The sequence below is a fragment of the Malassezia globosa genome, assembly GCF_000181695.2.
Source record: "Malassezia globosa CBS 7966 chromosome Unknown mgl_sf_2.1, whole genome shotgun sequence".
NCBI classification, from domain to species: Eukaryota; Fungi; Basidiomycota; class Malasseziomycetes; order Malasseziales; family Malasseziaceae; genus Malassezia; species Malassezia globosa.
The window spans coordinates 632,756-651,544 of NW_001849872.1; the positions used below are offsets into that span (position 1 = coordinate 632,756).

General features: G+C 54.1%; 7 protein-coding genes across 7 annotated transcripts; 4 read left to right on the forward strand and 3 right to left on the reverse strand.

Moving 5' to 3' along the window:
* Window positions 1-438: 438 nt before the first annotated feature.
* Window positions 439-7,593, forward strand: MGL_1121 (uncharacterized protein; the record flags this gene model as incomplete). The annotated part of the gene is made up of 1 exon (XM_001731801.1): window positions 439-7,593. One exon carries the CDS (start codon window positions 439-441, stop codon window positions 7,591-7,593), a length of 7,155 nt encoding a protein of 2,384 aa, XP_001731853.1.
* A 253-nt stretch (window positions 7,594-7,846) lies between these two features.
* Window positions 7,847-9,439, reverse strand: MGL_1122 (uncharacterized protein; the record flags this gene model as incomplete). The annotated part of the gene is made up of 1 exon (XM_001731802.1): window positions 7,847-9,439. The coding sequence occupies one exon, from the start codon at window positions 9,437-9,439 to the stop codon at window positions 7,847-7,849; it is 1,593 nt and encodes a 530-aa protein (XP_001731854.1).
* Window positions 9,440-10,137: 698 nt separating this feature from the next.
* On the forward strand, window positions 10,138-11,475 carry MGL_1123 (uncharacterized protein; the record flags this gene model as incomplete). Its single annotated transcript, XM_001731803.1, has 1 exon — window positions 10,138-11,475. One exon carries the CDS (start codon window positions 10,138-10,140, stop codon window positions 11,473-11,475), a length of 1,338 nt encoding a protein of 445 aa, XP_001731855.1.
* A 251-nt stretch (window positions 11,476-11,726) lies between these two features.
* MGL_1124 (uncharacterized protein) lies at window positions 11,727-12,646 on the reverse strand (the record flags this gene model as incomplete). The annotated part of the gene is made up of 2 exons (XM_001731804.1): window positions 11,727-11,781; window positions 11,910-12,646. The coding sequence occupies 2 exons, from the start codon at window positions 12,644-12,646 to the stop codon at window positions 11,727-11,729; spliced, it is 792 nt and encodes a 263-aa protein (XP_001731856.1).
* A 979-nt stretch (window positions 12,647-13,625) lies between these two features.
* MGL_1125 (uncharacterized protein) lies at window positions 13,626-15,719 on the forward strand (the record flags this gene model as incomplete). The annotated part of the gene is made up of 1 exon (XM_001731805.1): window positions 13,626-15,719. One exon carries the CDS (start codon window positions 13,626-13,628, stop codon window positions 15,717-15,719), a length of 2,094 nt encoding a protein of 697 aa, XP_001731857.1.
* On the reverse strand, window positions 15,720-16,529 carry MGL_1126 (uncharacterized protein; the record flags this gene model as incomplete). Its single annotated transcript, XM_001731806.1, has 4 exons — window positions 15,720-15,884; window positions 15,934-16,157; window positions 16,287-16,342; window positions 16,375-16,529. The coding sequence occupies 4 exons, from the start codon at window positions 16,527-16,529 to the stop codon at window positions 15,720-15,722; spliced, it is 600 nt and encodes a 199-aa protein (XP_001731858.1).
* A 205-nt stretch (window positions 16,530-16,734) lies between these two features.
* MGL_1127 (uncharacterized protein) lies at window positions 16,735-18,729 on the forward strand (the record flags this gene model as incomplete). Its single annotated transcript, XM_001731807.1, has 1 exon — window positions 16,735-18,729. One exon carries the CDS (start codon window positions 16,735-16,737, stop codon window positions 18,727-18,729), a length of 1,995 nt encoding a protein of 664 aa, XP_001731859.1.
* Window positions 18,730-18,789: the final 60 nt, after the last annotated feature.

The following is an 18,789-nucleotide window of genomic DNA, read 5'->3' on the forward strand; positions in this document are numbered from 1 at the left end:
GCTGTGTGATGCAGATCCTTGGTCGGAATAAGTTCAGTGTCAGGTACGAAACAAATCAAAGATCTATGTACTCGCTTTCTTATGGTCTGGATATGTTGGTTAGTCATTCATTCGTCTGAATGGAACAGCGTGTGTGTGTGTGTGTGGCGAGCGGATAGGGGAGGGGAGGCTCATTCGGTACTGGCATTCACACCAACCAACCGTGCTTTCGTGGAAGGCGGCGAGTAGGTTCTCCACATTTATCTATCCACTCATCCTTCGACTCAATTCTCTCTGCACGAGGTGTTGAGGCTGTCCGATCGCACTCGTGTTGTTGTAACTTTTTTTTTCTTGCCACAGTTCAGTGGCGGCATGCATTGCCGACACGCGGCGTACGATGCATGGGGTTGATGATGCCGACGCATGGCCTCCTTGGGTGCGCGAGAGTGGCGTACGTACATGCCTGGCACTTACATCCAGTTGCTTGACAAGACACTATCAACCGAAGAACAAGAATGTGCGATCCATGCTGTAGCACGACAGTGTGCTAGGTGGTACATGGAACCTGTTGCTACGGCACACAGTCACGAGGCCTTGTTCCGTGCACTTGCGTCTCAGCCGCGATATGCAGATGTGCTTGCAACCTTGTATGAGTGGGTGTCGGCATCTCCACGAGCTCTTGAGCACAGCCTGGAGCCACGTCCGATAGATGCGCACTCCTTGGCGTATCCGACGCTAGATTTGTACTTGTTGCCGCGCGCTATTGCCGCGTTGTCTTCGCTTTGTGCACATGCCCAGGATGAAGATGCGTTGGATGCCGCAGATCTTGATGTGGTTCAGGAAGCTATGGGCGCCACGATGCGCCTCGTCGGCACAATTTTACATTTATGTCTTGCATCTTCGCACCAACAAACACATGCAAGGTTCATTTTGTATGATGCACTTCGCTGCGGTGCGCGTGGCCTTGTGGCGCGTGCGTGTGTATCGAGAGACTCTGTTGCAAAAATCGTGTCGGTGGATGCAAGCAACGGTCTTTATGACGCGAGTGGCCTATTCCGCATGACTCTGTGTGAGAATGATCCAGTGCCGGAACCATTTGCTCTACGTCCGAGTGGACGGACTGGCACTTCGAGCACCGTCGGCGGCAGTGCGGATGTGATGCATCTTGCCTCGGGGACGGCCGCCGACGCATGGACAGAATCAGATGCAGCTGTGTTTTCAGTTACTATGCATGAGCACCTGGCGACCCGGACTTGTGAGTGCCTGGTGCTTTTGTGTACACGAATAGCGTCGGAACTTGGCGCCGTGTTTCCATTCTTGATGCGTGATCTTGCTGAGCTAGGCACACATGTGATACTTGCGATGCAAGCGCGCTCATCACGCTGGACGCACATGCATTACGACGCTGTTCTGGCATCTCTTCCACTCCTATCATCTACCACGAGTTTCTATCCCATGGCGCGCATGTGTTTTGCGTCTTTTGCGCATGCATCCGACATGGATGAGCGCGTATGTGCAAAGCTAACAGAGGCTTTCCGTCTCATCTACCAGCAATTGAGCCGACTGCGTTGCGAATATGGAGGCTGCACGCTGCCGCCAGAGACGGACAGTCTCATGGGTGATCCGCGCTCCATGCTGTCGACGCTGCTTGCTCGCGCGTCTGTTCTTCCACGTGGCTCTCTTCGTGAATGCTGCGTCGCCTACCTATGTACAGTTTTTGCGCTTCTCGATGAGGATGTCTTGACGGACGAGCAATGGCAGTGCGTAGACGATATGGATGAGGACGCATGGCGAGAGGAATGCGAACGACTGCATTCCACCGATGCCCGCAGCGCGAGTCCCTCTCTCCACACATCGCTGCCAGATCAGCGCGCTACGTCCGTGTCGATGTCGCCGCCCCCGACGAAGCGTGCTCGGATGGAAACGCATCAGCATGTCGATGCCCGCACAGCTGCATCATGTGCGACGTATCCGTGTGCCATATGTGATGCAGTTCAGTTCGATCCCGCGGCGCTGACAACTGCCGCAAGGGATCTCGCGCACTCATCAGCCCCGCTCGAGCTTGACGAGTTGCGCCACGCGCGCCTGTCCAATCCAACGCAGGCGTTGCATGTGTTGGATGTCCTTCTGCGCTTCTTCGTACATGCAACAGATGATGCAATACTGTCGTGTGACACGACATGGGTAGTCAAAACACTCCGGTGTACGACAACACACATTCACCGCGGCGTGCGCATTCGGACAGGACGGGTCCTCTATGTGTATGTGCTGAGGAGTGCCTGTTTTGGGCGGGCACACCGCTCAGCTGAACAAGTAGCTGGGCTCGTGTCGATCGCGACGCATGAAGCAACGGCTACAACGGACCACAAGGTGCAAGAGACAAGTATCTTGGCACTTGCGCACCTGGGCTGCATCCATGACGAAACATGCTTTGCGCTCGTAATTCAAGCGCTCATTCGTGCTTTGTACACGCCCCACATTTACATCCGGGCGCTCGTGGTTACTGAGACGATTCAGCTTGCTGTGCACCGCCGCTGCACGACATTCCAGCTGCTCGCTCAGCAGCTGGACACCGTATGCCGTGTCGTTGCAGCGCAGTCAACGCGCAGCATGATGCCTGCCCTCGCCGAGATTGCGCGTCTCGTGGGCATGCATGTGCCGACATTTCTACAGACGACGCTCGCATTTACGCTGCCGCTTTTGCTGGAACGCATGGCGGCCGGTCACAACTCGGCTCTTGGCGATGCAGAAGCCTTGGCGGCGGCTGTCGGTCGCTCCGTGCCGGCGATGTGCCTCGCGCATGTATCTGATGTATTCAAGCACGCGTTTCTGAAGCCGCCTGCCCTGCGTGATGCGAGTCTGCATGCCTTCCTCTCGCTCCTCGGCTCACGGCGGGTGACAGTTGCCAATCTGCTGCGCAGTCGACTGCATGACGTGCTGGGGTGGCTCGTCGTACATCTCGGCGCGGAAGCACATGCGAACCAGGCATACGAAGCGCTCGAATTCGTTCGTGCGACTGTTGCATCCGGCGGCAAGTGGCGTGGGATGGACTTGACGATGTTCCTGCAAGAAGAAGTGCTGGCAATTCTCACGTGGATTAACGATGAACTCGGCGGCTTGCATGGTAAGCTCCGTACAGAACGACGTGTAATGGCCGTGCGTAGCATTGGTGCGCTTGTGCAAAGGATTGGCGCAGTTGCCGCGCGCGTAGCGCCACAGGTGCTCGCGAGTCTTACCAGCACACTGCATGATCCGTCCTTATCGGAACCGACGCTCGAGAGTTGGCTCAATGTCGTTCAGGCGCTACGCGGGGCGGATCTCGGCGTGCTGGTCGGTCCCACGGCGGCGGCCTTGTTGTCCGTCTGGTCCCGTCTTGATGTAGGTGAGCGCCGTATAGCGGCCGAGGTTCTGAGGTTCGCCATTCTCGAGCGCACGACTGACGTTGTCTATCTGAACGATGTGCCGAGTCTTGATGCCATTGCCGACGATGTCCCCGACGTTGCACAGCGCGTTCGTGCGACGCGTCAGACATGGAACGACGAGGCGCAGCTTGCACACATTCTTGAGCGTGTTTCGAATGACAGTGCGGCGATCTGTGTACAGTCATTGCATGAGTTGCGTGTGTTTTTACGTGAGCGGCGTGCTTGCATTGAGGCATGGACGACGGGCAATGTGTTTCACTCACTTGTTGGGCGCTGTGTTCGGGTCCTCATGGCTGTGGCCGCCCGCAGCGAGCTGAGCGATGCGGTGCCCGTGCTGTGCTTGGAGTGCCTCGGCTTGTTGGGCGCCGTTGACCCCGATCGACTCGACATGCCGGCCGATGAGCCGATCTTGGTCCTGCTGTCGGACTTTGACAATGCCGACGAGACAATCGCATTTGCGCAGCGCACCCTCGTGGATGTCGTGGCTCCTGCTTTCCGTGCCACGCATGATACGAAGCACCAGGCAGCACTGGCGTATGCGATTCAGGAATTGCTCAAGTTCTGCCAGTTCACACCTGCCCTCCTTGACGCATCTGCCCCCAGTCGAGTGCCGGAGAAGGTGTGTCGGCGCTGGGCAAGTTTGCCAGAGACTCTGCTTCCGACGCTTCTGCCGCTCCTGAACTCGCGGTATGTCGTCCAGCTCGCTGAGCCGCGCGCTCGCGATACGCCGCTGTATGCACATTCGACATCGTATCGAGACTGGATCCAAGCATGGACTCTGGCGCTTATCCGGTCCGCCCGCCCGGGCGATGCCGCGACCCTGTTTGGCATGTTTAGCTCGGTTGTGCGTGATCACGACGTTGGTATCGCACAATACCTGCTGCCGCATCTTGTATTGCACGTGCTCATCTCCGGCACACACGAGCAGCGACACGCGATTCTGATGGAGCTTGTGGCTGTGCTGGCCGACCAGGCGCAGCCGGCCTTGGGATACGACACTGAGCGGCGCCGACTCACGGCGCAGACGCTCTTCACAGTGCTCGACCATGTGGGCCAATGGATGCGTCGCATGCGGCTTGTTCCGCCGCGCGCTGCGAAGCGCAGTCGCTGGCGAGATGCTTTGACTGGCGTCCAGGCTGTGATGGACGAGCTGTCGCCCGACTTGCTCGCTCAAGCATCTCTGCAGTGCGACGCTTATGCACGTGCGCTCCTGCACTTTGAGTATCGCATCCGTGCAATGCGACATGCGCAGCAGCCGGAGATGCTGCAGCCGTACTACGAGACGATGCACGAGATCTATGCGAGTCTTGATGATCCCGACGGTATGGAAGGCATCTCGACGAAAGTGCTCTCACCGTCACTCGAGCATCAAATCCGCGAGCATGAAAGCACAGGCCGCTGGACAGACGCCCAGAGTTGCTGGGAAGTTGAGTTGCAGCAAAGGCCCGACGATATGCGGCTGCACATCGGCCTCCTGCGCTGCCTGCGAAATCTCGGCCATTATGATACGCTTCGGACACATATTCGAGGGGTGCTTGCGGTGCACCCCACGTGGCAGCCACAGCTCGCACCCTTTCAAATTGAGGGTGCATGCATTTTGGCTGATTGGGATGCTGTGCGTGAATTGGTACGTCAGTCGCACACAGTGCCTGAGCTTGGCATGGCGCGCGCGCTTATTGCCATGCGCGATCATGACGAGGACGCCTTCCGAACGGCCGTGTCCGACGCGCGATACCAGCTGGGGCGTCGGATCCTAAGTCCCGCCCGTGTATCGTACTCGCATGCGTACGATGCTGTGATGCGTCTGCACATGCTATGCGAGCTGGAGCTCATTTTCCATGGTCGTGATGATGCACACTTGGGGACGAGCTTGGACGCCCGATTCGCCGCGACACTGCCGTCCTTCCGCACTCGCGAGCCCGTGCTTAGTCTGCGCCGCTCTGCGTTCCATGCGTGCCGGGCGCCAGCGTCCGACCTCGGCTCGTGTTGGATCCTTAGTGCCAAGACCGCACGCAAGGCGGGTCACACGCAGTCCGCATACAGTGCGATTCTGCAGGCGATGCAGAGTGGCGCGCCGTATGCGTTCGTTCAGAAGGCCAAACTATTGGCACATGGCGATCAAGTACAGGCAGCTCTGCAGACCTTGAACAATGCACTGCAATGCATGGACGATGGCAACGCGAATGATCATCGTGCCCAACCTGACCATGACCGCCGTGCTCTTGCACAAGCCCATTTACTGCGTGCTCGTCTGGTGGAAGAGACGGCACGATTCCAGCAAAATGATATTATCCAGCACTACAAGACTTGCACGAGTCTCGATCCTGACTCGGAGAAAATCTGGTACTACTTGGGCCACTTTTACGATGCGCCAGGCGGTGGCGCCATTGGAAACCAGATGCTTCTGCAGCTAAGTGTGTGTCGCTTCTACATGAAGTCTGCTCAGCACGGCACCAAGTTTCTATACCGCACCCTGCCTCGCATGCTGACAATCTGGCTCGACGCGGGGAACGAGCTGATTGAGTCAGCGAGTGGCGCCAGCACCAAAGCGAACGCTTCTTTCGCGAGCAGCGGGTCGCGTTCCGACGAAGATGCTCGCCAAGCCCAGCAGCAGTTCGACAAGATCAACGAAATGATGCTCAAGTCTGTGCGGCACCTAGCTCGATATCAATGGTTCGCTGTCTTGCCGCAGCTCGTCGCGCGCATTGTTCACAAGAATGAGGCTGTGTGGCAGGTCCTGCTTGAGATTATCGTGGCAGTGGTGGTGGCGTATCCACAACAGGGCGTGTGGGCGATCCTTGCCGGCTCACATTCGAAGGACAAACGGCGCAAGCAGCGGTATGAATGCATCGTAGAACGGATCTCGTCCGTCGCTGAGCGTGCGTACCGCGATGTGGTCCCCGTGATTGAGGCAGCCGAGCGTGTGTCGACTGAATTGCTACACTTGTGTGATTTTCACGTGCATCGCGAGACGTCGCTGAGCATGCAGCAGCACTTCCCCGCTCTCGTGGCAGCCATGGACATGACGCCCCTGATCCTCCCAGTGCAGTCATCAGTGAATGTGATTCTCCCGCCGAACAACCAAGTAAGCCAGACACACCGGCCGTTCCCAAGTCAAGTTCCCATGATCATCGGCTTCGACGACACGATTGAGATTATGCACTCGCTGCAAAAGCCACGCAAGATCATTATCCATGCGTCCGATGGCCACAGATATCCGTTCCTATGCAAGCCCCGTGACGACCTGCGGAAAGATGCCCGTCTCATGGAATTTGACTCGATGATCAACAAGTTACTGCAAAGCAATTCAGAATCCCGTCGTCGTCGCTTGTACATCCGCACCTATGCGGTTATTATTCTAAACGAGGAGTGTGGACTCATAGAGTGGGTGCCCAATACTGTCGCATTCCGACAAATCCTCACGAAACACTACGCTTCCATGGACATTCCAATGTACACACCTGATCTTAAAAAAATCCTTGATGAGGCACGCTTATCACCCAAGCACGGCGCAGCGATTTTCGAACAGCAAATCCTGCCCCGCTATCCTCCCGTGTTCCATGCATGGTTTCTCGAGACATTTCCCGAGCCGAGCGCTTGGTTCAAGGCTCGGTCCGCGTATGCACGCACAGCCGCTGTCATGTCGATTGTCGGCTTTGTCCTTGGTCTAGGCGATCGACATGGTGATAATATCCTCTTTGATGCTGGTTCTGGTGATACTGTGCATGTGGACCTGAACTGCTTGTTCGAAAAAGGCATGACGTTTGTGATTCCTGAGCGTGTGCCCTTCCGACTCACGCACAACATGGTCGATGCTTTGGGCGTCGCTGGTGTGGAAGGCGCTTTTCGCAAAACTGCTGATATCACTATGAGCATTCTGTGCGACAACAAAGACTCCCTTATGAGTGTGCTGCAGGCTATGGTCCACGATCCATTAGGTGAATGGGTCGCGACAGAACGTCGTGCGCGCCACAAGCACGGTGATAAACAAGGCTCTAGTGCCGGTGCAAGTGCTGGTGCAAGACGTGCGCTAAAATCGGTGTCTGACAAGCTCGATGGCCGTCTTCGGCGTCCAGGTCTCTCCGACGAGGTTCGCCACACGACGAAGAATCTAGTGCATATGCTTATTTGCGATGCTACAAGTGCTCAGAATCTGAGTCAAATGTACGTAGGTTGGGCACCTTATTTGTGAGGGTGTAGCCAGAACAAATCTCCATTGCCTATTATGATGAGGCGTTGGTCTCATGCTAAGCAAACGTCATGTTTCAGCCTCGCTGCCATACACTCAAACTCAAAGCGCTCCCTTATATTTTTACTCTTTTCCACACATACCACTGTTCATTGGCCCTACCACTCGCTTCATTGAAAGATTGGTCCACCACAACAACATGCTTGATGATATTGGTTTTCTTTTTTTTTTTTGCTTCGTTTCGTTGTTGTACGCCTCACACCTCCCACGCTTTCGCAACGCCATCATCACGTGGCAGCCCACGCCGATCCACCTCTTTCACTTGCGAGTCAACAGCTTCGCCAGCCTTTTGAGCCGCACGTCGTTTCTCGTCCGCTACCTCGGCCAAGTGGCGGTGGTGCTCAACCTCAGCGAGAATCGCACGTGCATTTTGATGGTGTTCTAATTCTTCAGCAACGAGGATGCCCAGTTGTTCAGCATCCTTTTCACTCCGACAAAGCTGCGTGTGTGAATGTTTGCACATGCGTGTGCCGTCCAGCGACACGATAACGGCTGCCATTGTCAAAAAAGAGCCTTGCGGTGGTGGCTCATGGGCAATGCGAATGTCAGGCCTTGAGATACCTGCACTGGCCATCTCTGAGGGAGTCTCGTTCCGCTCATTCAAGAGCCCCTCAATGTCGGCATGGTCTTCAAAGCGTGTGGACACGCCCAGTGGAATGGAGCAACCGCCCTCCATCCGATGCATAAGCGCGCGCTCAGCAACACAGCGCCATGTCGCTCGCCAGTTCGATATGCTGCGGATCATGCGTCGAATCCGTTCATCACGCTCCGCCGACTCACCACGCGGCGTACGCACTTCAATAGCAAGCGATCCCTGGCCAACGGCATGCAGCATCACCGGCTCCGACACGTATGCGGTAATGCGGTGCTCGAGGTCCATGCGCTTCAAGCCTGCAGCCGCAAGCACAAGCGCTGTGTATGGTCCGTCTGCTGCATCTAGCTTGGCAAGACGTGTATTAATATTTCCTCGCACATCGCTGAACATAAGGTGTGGGTATGCGCGACGCAAGAGCGAGACGCGCCGCACAGACGATGTTCCGATCACCGATCCTTGTGGCATTTCCTGCAGGCTCTTGTATGGTAGATTCTCTTTTACGACCAGGGCATCTCGGGGGTCTTCACGCTCCAAGATTGCAGCAAGCTCTACGCCGTCAGGCATGGTCGTAGGCACATCCTTCAGGCTATGCACAATGGCATCAACGCCACCTGCCATCAGAGCCACCTCTAGTTCTTTGGTCCAGATTGCCCTGCCTTCACCGCCAATCACATAGAGGGGTGACTTTAAGTTCTGATCACCTAGTGTCGCCATCGTGCGCACGGGAAAATCAACTGGGCGGACATCCTTTTGATCAGGTGAGAAGGTACGCAAAAATGCGCGAATGTTCGCGACCTCTGTCGATGGCCATTGGTCAGCACCTGGAGCGAATACAGGCGATGCACGGCCGTACCGCGTATCCAGGAGCATCTGCACCTGTGTCGCTTGCCGCACGGCCAGCTCGCTTTTACGACTTGACAGCACAAGTGTATAGTAAGAGTCCTGCACATTTGTCATGTTCGGTGGCAGTACGACTGGGCGGCTAGGATCAGCCTCTGGCGCCTGCGTGTCATCCGATTGTCTTAGAAAAATACAGTGCTCCCCAGATGGCGGTTTCAGCTTCGAAGGAATCGCATTGGGCACTTCCGGATGCCCTGGTGGCAGCGGTGTGTTTTTTGCATGCGGTACGGGGCATCGCCGGTCGGCATGCTCGTCAGCTTGCTGCTGCATACCTCCTTCGCCTACTTCCAGCATGCTAACAGTGCGCTTCTCTTGGGATGTCGTCGAGACGCGGATGCTATCACGTGAGCGTCCGTCGTTCTTCCTGTGCACTTCTCGCTTGTGTAAGAAAAAAAATTTATTGAAATAAATTCGCGCATGGCGACTGCCATCCCAACTTGAACGGGTCGCATCGCGTATCAGAATAGACGGCTGGGTCATCCTGCTCACGTAGTATGGGGGACACGCGCGAGCAGCATGCAGCTCTGCGTGAGCAAGAGCTTACCAATAGGCTCTTTGGAGGATCGGCTGCACATCCTGTGCAGGAGGACAAAGCGGATAATGCAGCTCCAGCACCATTAGCGAGTCTCGACGATAGTGCGGTATGTTCACAAGGCTGGCACATCACTGACACACACACAGCTCTTTACACTGGACATGGCGGACACGTCCAGTGGTATGGAAGACCAAGTTCAATCTCGAACACATGAAGAACCTCGTGCATTGTGGCGAGACGAAGATGATGAGCGGCTCACCGTCCCACTCGCTGGCCCAGATGCACGAGCGCCTGATGGCTCAGTGCGTGGCACCAAACGACTACGCAAGCTCCGGGCTAGCCCCGGTGAATTGACGATTTCTGGCACCGAATACCAAAGGCGTTTGCGTAAACAGTATGTGCGCCCGTCACCCTCGTCACCCAATACACGTACTGACACCACCACAGATTTGAACGGATGCACCCACGGCCTGCCTGGGCGTCCACCTCAGGCACACAGCAGTCTGGATCGACACAGTCGCCATGGAATGCTTCACTACTTCGTGACTTGCTAAGCACGGATACCGGGCTCGTCGAAACGGCAGGACATGGTCACCACTACCACCGACACTCACGACACTTGCCGGCTGATCGCTTAGAGGTGGAACGGCTACGTGATGCCAATGAGACACAAGGCCGCGTCGCTGAGCCAGCAGCGATCGAGCAGCTACAGTTCCATCCCAGTCATCATACACACGTTCTTTTGACAGCCTCGCGTGACAGGCGTGTTCGCTTGTTTCAAGTGGATGGCAAGACGAATCCTATGTTGGAGTCATTGCATGTGCCGGACTTGCCGATCAAGACGGCACTTTTCCATCCTTCCGGAACGTCGGTGTTGATCGCTGGGCCGCGGCCGTACTTGTATGCATACGACATTCGCACGGGCAAGACACTCTGCTCAAGTCCATGGCGTGGCTCTGGCCGTGTCGTGTCCAGCGCCGCTGGTACAGAGGCCGATGCGGGTGCCGAACGCGACTTGAGTTTTGTTCGTTTCCAACCAGGTGCGTCATCCCGTCTCGTAGCTGTGGGTGGACGTCGTGGACAAGTACACCTGCTAGACTGGGGCGCTGGCGCAGCGGGGCAGACAGGTGGTCAACGCGTAGGAGAGCTACGTATGAATGCACCACTCGCCGGCATGGCATGGGCTGCCGGAAATGGAAGCAGCGGGCTTGACGGTGTAAATGAACATCGTCTTCTAACTTTATCGACAGAAGGCCGGATTCATGTGTGGGACATGCGGAGTCGCTCTTGCCCAGTGACCGCATACGACTCGGGGCTGTTTGGTGCCAAGGGACTGGAAGTCACGCCCTCTTATTCAATGATGGTACCGACGTTCTGGGCTATTGGTTCTAGCAATGGACTCGTCAATATGTACGGTGGTGCTGATGGTGCGCAAGGTGGTGCGGATGCCACTACAAGCGCTCAGCTCGAAGAGCTCTTGAGCACATCGACAGCCTCTTCTGTCATGGACGATGTGCGACTGCATGCACGCAAATCACTCGGAAATCTCACCACCGCAACGACGTCCATGCAATTTAGTCACGATGCGCAGCTGCTTGCGCTCGCGAGTCGGAACAAGAAGGATGCCTTACGGATAGTGCATGTGCCCACATTGCAGACGTTTTCAAATTGGCCTACAGCCGGCACACCATTGGGCCACGTTACTTCGATTGACTTCTCGACTCGCAGCGAATACTTGGCGATCGGCAATTCGCGTGGTCGTGTCTTGCTATACTCACTACGCTCATACCTGTAGCTTAGCCTCGTCGTAGTGTTTGGAACAAGAAGGTCACGAAGCGGCAGATATAATGAGTGAGCCAAAGTGGTATGATCAACGACAACATAAAGATCGATCCAAAGGCACCGAGTTTGTCATCCAGTCGTACATACGACAGCAGCGCGGTTCGCTGATTCGGAGCCACATGCACTTCTTCTTCAATGCATGTGTATGAACTCGTTAAGCTGCGCGCTCGCACAGCTACGCGGTACACGGTGGACGAAGGACCATCACGCACGTCCTTCGGACGAGCCACATCCCATGCACCGCGCACGTCTGGGTATCCTAGCGTGGTCCGTGTAACGGCATAGATGAGATCACGCGTATTCTCATGGAACTGAGAATTCCATGTCAATTTGATAGAGCCGCGCATAAATGAGCCAACACTAAGTCGAGGCACATAGTATGCGTACATGAACGAGGCATCGTCCAAGCTCGTGTCATCTAGCTCAAGCTTGCTGTGCTCGAACGACCGGCGCCAGTACACATCCTTGGCAGCGCACAAGGTTTTGGGTGCACCTTTTACCACAGGCTGGACTGCCCAGTCCATCGCATAGGGCGTCACCGGGTCCATCGCATCAGCAGCGTCGCCTGGCGACTCGACGAACGTCTGCATGCGTACAAACACATCCACCTTGCTCGACGGAATTGGTATCGCCCGTTTTCCAGAATAAGCAGGGAAAGCGTGCGGGACTTCTACACTTGTGGAAGGCGCAAACACCAAGGTAGAAACATCCATGAACGGAGGAATCATCACCGGTGGCGCACGGCCGCGAACATACATCAGAAGTGGATTAAAATACGACCATCCGTCCGCATCAGGAGACATATATCGAGTCCAGTGACGATGTGGTCTAGCCACGCGTATTTCAAGCTTGCGAAAGCGAAACGGATATGGTTCATATCCCTCTTCCTGATAGTGAACGGGCACATCCAATGGCGGCCTTTTGCTTGGAGGCATCGCAGAGAGCGGTGTGCTAGGTGCCAGCCCTATTACATCGCCCGTCTTGACACGATCACCAACGTCAAAAAGCACATGCTTCTCATCCAAACCGAGAAGCTGATGCACAAAACCCCATGCATCTTGAATCATCATCGCCCATGTCAGCTCGTCATTGAGGCCTTTTTCCCGACCCTGCAACGGCGGCATGCTCCGCCTGTACACATCGCTCCAAACAACCACACCATCGACAGGGGCGCGAATCAAAACCGCTGTACCATTCGTTCTAATCCGGATAGATATACCTCGCGACCTGGCTGGGTAAGTGACGAGCCTTTGATACATACCATGTATGATACGTCATCGCTTTGTCTGATCCGGCCTGCGTCATTATGGGGTCATGCATCACTGTGTTAGAGACTCGTTCGACGTACATCCACCCAATCGTGCAGCATCTAGTCCGTCCCATGTACGCGGTGCTACACGATTCGGCTCTCCTGCACGAGAGACATATTCACCCGACCCAATGGGCCAACGAGCACGTCTCAGATCGGGCTGAGAAACGTGTGCGATCCACCATTGGTAGGTGCGCATCTTCTGGTTCATGCCAACAGTCTTGAGCGTGATCACTATGCTATGCATTACATTCGTATCCGCAGCAACGTCTCGGAGCGCCGGAATCGGATTCGGTTCAACGATGATCCCTCCGTCACCGTGCAAATCTGTTTCTCGTAACACGTACTGAGATGTAGGCGTGAGTTTCAAGTCTTGCTCTTTGCATGCTTCTACGCTTTTGAATTGAAAGGAGCTTGGTATGTCGGCTTTGTTTTTACAAAGTTGTACGTCAAACCACGACCGGCGTGTGATATCAGTCAAGTATAACGTTGCATTTTGCACTTTTACAAAGTTTCGATCCATGTACAATATCAAAGGCGCATCAAAAGGAAGATTAGCATATACGCCTTCGTGAGATAGACGTGCATGTTTCTTGAAAGCAAAGCATACGTGTACAAAGCACAACCACCAGCATACATAAATTATGATCCTACCATCATGCATGGTAGCGATGCACGGACTACAGGCGCAGCGCTACAATTATTATTCTTCACGTTGATTGATTTGAGGCAATTTTTTTGTACCTCCATCCAACCAAATCAGTCTCTTTTTCTTCGTCGAACAAACCACGATCATGGCGGTTGGTGTCCCTCGTGAAGCACCAGCAAGCACCGCGCCGTTAGAACGCGTGAAAAAGCTTCAGCTGCAAATCGCCTCATCGACAGATTTGAACCCACTAGCTCACCTTATCAAGGAAGCTCGAACATTGCACTCAAAGTTGACCCAAGGGAATGCAGATGATCCAAAGTCGCTCGTCAAGGCTCTCACCTTGGCTGCACGTGTCGTGTCGCACAGTCTTGTTGGCCTAAGCGAGAAAGACAAAATCAATTTTGAGCACGTAGATGAACATGGCCGACTCGTCCTCCAAGAGGCGTCTGACCCTTCTGATGCACAAGCCCAAGTCTCCCGGTGGCTGCAGAGCCAATGGAACGGGTTCATTATGCTTTTGCTTGATGAGCTTCTCTTCTCAGAATTTTCTGCTGTACAGCATTCGGCTCTTCAAATTGTCATGACGCTTCAGACGGCAGCATCTGAGTCGTTGAACCGGCAATCGTCCACTAAAACTGGTCGCTGGTCACAGTCGCCTTTCCGGCCGCTGATTCAAACATTGGTATGGAAGCGAGTATCTGAAGATGTCGTCGACATATTTGTCGAGGAGTTTCTAGAAGTGTATGATGATGTGCGCTTCTTTTTCTGCAAAGAAATAAGCCGTCTTTTGCGCCATGTCCCAGATGCAAGCCCTCCGCATGCTCACGTCCGGTCGCATGCACGGACTCTTCTTTGTCGTCTTACGGCGATCCCGACAGAACCGAGTCACTTGAACCATTTCCTTGTGCGGCACCTATCCAACGGGCCAAAGAAATCCAAAAAAATTAAGAAGCAGAAACCGACTATGTCTCAAGATGGTGATGAGGATGACGATGGCGTTATTGAGCCTCAGCCTTGGTCATCAGAGTCTGAAGAAGATCAAGTCGACGAAGACCCGTCATCGCATTACGTGTCAATGCGGAAGAAGCGCCGAACAAGGCATGGCCCACCGGTGCTCGATTCCTTGCACACACTTTCCTCTCAACGCCAGGCCTTTGCTGCTGCATGGCTGAGTCTTTTGCTTCCTCGCACTCATTCGAACTCGAACGGACATTTGATTGTGCATGGTGGTAACCTATCCACGTCTGAGACGCACGACATCCTCGTGCGCCTACATGCACAAATCCTACCGCATTTGCCCAACCCAACGATGCTGCACGATTTCTTGGTCGATTGTTTGGACACAAAGGGAACGACAGCCCTTCTCGCACTCAATGGCTTGTTTACTCTCATCGTCCACCACAACCTGGACTATCCAGCATTTTATACCCGCCTCTATGCACTGCTGGATGCATCTGTCCTCCATACGCGGTACCGAAGTCGATTTATGCGCATGCTCGACACGTTCTTGGCCTCCATGCTTCTGCCAGTTGCTATTGTTGCGTCCTTTGTTAAGCGCTTAAGCAGACTGTCTCTTCGCGCTACACCGGCTGCACTAATCGAGATCATTCCATTTATTTGGAACTTGCTAAAGCGACACCCAAGCTGTATGCAAATGATTCATCGCGAATGGCAACATGACCACTTAGCACTGGGCCCTAGCGCTGTGCAAGACCCTTTCGATCCGTACGAACCGAACCCACTTCATACACGTGCCCTCGAAAGCTCCTTGTGGGAAATCTCGACATTCGGTGCATACCGTCTGAGCCAGACAAGCCAGCATGGGAAGGAGTCAACTGCCGGGGGTGACACGCACTATCTCGGTTCCGTCTCGACATTCGCATCCATTCTCGCTGAGCCTTTCACACAACAGCGCTACGAGCTGGAAGATTTTCTCGATTCCACGTATTCCACCTTGTTTGAAACGGAAACAAAAAAGACTCTCAAGCGACGTCAGCCAATGAACAAGCCTGTTGCACCACCTCCCGTCGCACCACTGGACATCAGGCTTGCTGTGCCACCTCTCCTGGCTGAAAAGACCGGGGACCTCGACGCTGCTGTGCGTCGCGAGACTCGGAAGCGACTGCGTTTGTATGCTTTCCCCACGGAATCGGCAGCACAGCAGGGCGATACGCCATTGGAACAGGACCGTCGTGCGATGCCACTCGACGATTGTGCGCGGCTATGGCATTTTGTGTAGTCACAACCGAATAGCACGAAGAATAAAGATTTGTTCGCGATTCGCTCGTCGATGTAATATGATACTTGCATCCAGTCCTTTGCTTTGCATTGCGCGAACCAAGGCGTGTGGATCATTTTGTCGAATAGCCACAACATAGAAACGCCCGCCACGGCGGAGTACACGCTGTACATGAGATTTTACGAAAGGGGAGTCATACACGTACGCTCAAAACATCGTCGTGGATCAGAGTATCTAAGATTTTAGTGCCATTAGTGCCGCCAGCCCAAGCGCCACCTAAGCTAGCACGTGCTTGTTCATTGGCCTCTTCCTCCTCAGTCGTTACGACGTAAGGCGGATTGAACAGCAGCAAGTCGACTGCTCCATCGATACGGGGTCGGAGTCCATCAAGAACGGATGCCACCACTGGATGTAAAAGCGTCTTTCTAGTTAGCTCATCTGCGTTCGTGCATGTATCTGTACAAAGTACACATACTTGGTTCCTCAGGCCTGTTTCTGCGGTGCATGACGCAGCCTGGTTATTGATATCAGTGCACACATACGCTTCACATTAGAAGCACAGCATACCTGCTGAAGATCCTAGCATCTTAGAAACAAAGGCGGAAACGCATCCACTTCCAGACCTTATGTGAGTTTCGACTTTGCGGCAACGCACCCTATTTCCACACACAACGATGCGTTCAGTGCTTGAAGCGCTTCCGCATCATTTTCCAAAGCGTCCATCAGCGCGAATGTGTCTTCAGCCGGATCATAAACTTCATTTGTGTACTCGGCACGTCGAAGATGCGCCACTTCTGGGGTGGGTATCATGGACGCTTACGTTTAGCACTTGATCACAACTCAACCACCACACAGACCAACGGAGCGCTCTTGTCCCCAGAATCGCAACCCACAATATTGAACGCGTGACGCGTACTCACTCACAAATGCGCATTACGCGCAGGCAGGTGGGTTGTGTCACGTGAATCGACGCGGCGTCATTCATCTCACATCGTGCCTTCTGATCCACCACACCATGGGCTCGAACGGGCCGCCAGGAAATGGAGGCTTGCCGCCGTCGCAGTCGGGCATAGGAATCCCTGGACGCTCCCAGCAAATGAATTCAGGAGTGCAGATGAACAATATGCAGGGAATCCAGCCCATGCTAGCCAGCAATCCAGAATTTATGGCGATTGTGAATGCTGCCCGCCAAGGTCGTGTTAGTGAAGAGCAGCTGCAACAAATCCGTACAATCCTCGCACAACAACAGCAACGACAAAATGCAGTCCAACAAATGAATGCGGCACGTCCCGTTCAGCCGATATATGGGACCGATGCGAGTACTATGGCGCAGCCAGCAGCTGCCAATTACATGCAACAGCAGGCACAACCAAAGCCGCCGACCATGTCCACAATGAACGCACAATCTGCACTTCCTCGACATGAGGCTACACTTATGGAAAACTTCAATCGCGTCATGTCTCCCTTGATGCTAAATATTTCGCAGCTCGAAGCATCTCTCCAAAACCCATCTATTTCTGCGCAAGATAAACAGCAGCAACAAACTCTTTATAATGAACTGAAAGGCAAGCAACTAAGCCTGGCTAGACAGGTAGCTGTTGCTCGAGAGCAGGCAAGAGCCAAAGATCAACAGCAACTTCAGTTACTGTTACAACAACAGCGGCAGCAGCAACAACAGCAGCAACAACAGCATCTGCAACAACAGCAGCAAAAGCAACAGCAACAACAACAGCAACAGCAACAGCAACAACAACGTCAGCAACAACAGCAACAACAGCAGCAACAGCAGCAGCAGAAACAACAACAACAACAGCAACAGTCACCACAACCACACATCTCGCAGCCGCAGGTGCAGCCACAGCCGCAGGTGCAGCAACAGGCGCCGCGTCCTCAGCATCCATCTCTTGCTCAGCATCAGCCAACTCAGCAACCTTTTTCTGCTCAACAAAAGTCTGGTCTGACTCAAACGCCTGTTTTATCTCAGAATCCGATTATATCGCAGGCAAATGCTCGCCAAGTCAACAGACCTGTCGCTGAGCATCCTGTTGCCACGACTCAAGAACCTAACCGTGGATCCATGCCATCAACACCGCAGTCTTCGAACAAGCTTCCTCCTACTGATGCAAATATACGAAAAAATGCTCAAGATACACCAAACACGATGGCAAATGCACACGCCGCGACTGTGATGCGACCAAATGCACCACAGAGCAGCTGGTCGAACAGCTCATCAGTGGGTGCGATAACTCCTACATCTACCCTGCTTCCTAATGGCCAAAATCCCGTCTCGCCCTCAAGTTCTTTGGCTACTATGATAGCCCAGCAAACAATGACACCCCAGCCATACCCAAACGCATCGGGACCTCGCCCCACCTTGATGCAAGGGCTTGGTGCCTCACCGGCAACGAATACACCACCTGTTCTAGTGCGTCCCAATCCTTTGGGACGGGGGAGCAATATTGGAAAGCCGTCCTCATCGACACCATCCTCACGTGGCCAGAATATGGATGAAATCATGGGTGTGTCAGAGACAAATCAGGGCGAAGATAATGCGCAACAACTTGGATTGGAGAATGAAAATGTCATGTCATCACAAATAGCAGATTTGCTGGGCACGCAACCCTCGGCATCGGCATCTCTCAATTATGCTGGTACTTCTGGTGGCAACAACCGGCTGTTGACTAAGCGTAAAGTGCAAGAGCTTGTAAGCGAGATTGATCCTAGTGAGCAGCTGGAGGGTGATGTAGAAGATCTGCTGCTTGAAATTGCTGACGAGTTTATTGAGAGTGTGACCTCTTTTGCATGTCGCCTTGCGAAGCACAGGAAGGGTGATCGGCTAGAAGTCAAAGACGTTCAGCTTCATCTCGAGCGCAACTGGAACTTGCGCGTTCCTTTCCCTGGGTCTATGCCAATTCCCCCGACGCGAGTCAAGGCTCCCAATACGTCCAAAAATATGGGTGGTACGGGTGCAAATGCCAATGCTAATAATGCCGGCAATTCAACTACTTAGGTGCTGCATTCATTCGCGCCTTGTTGCGCTTCGCATACATCTTGGCTCGCCCACAGGTTA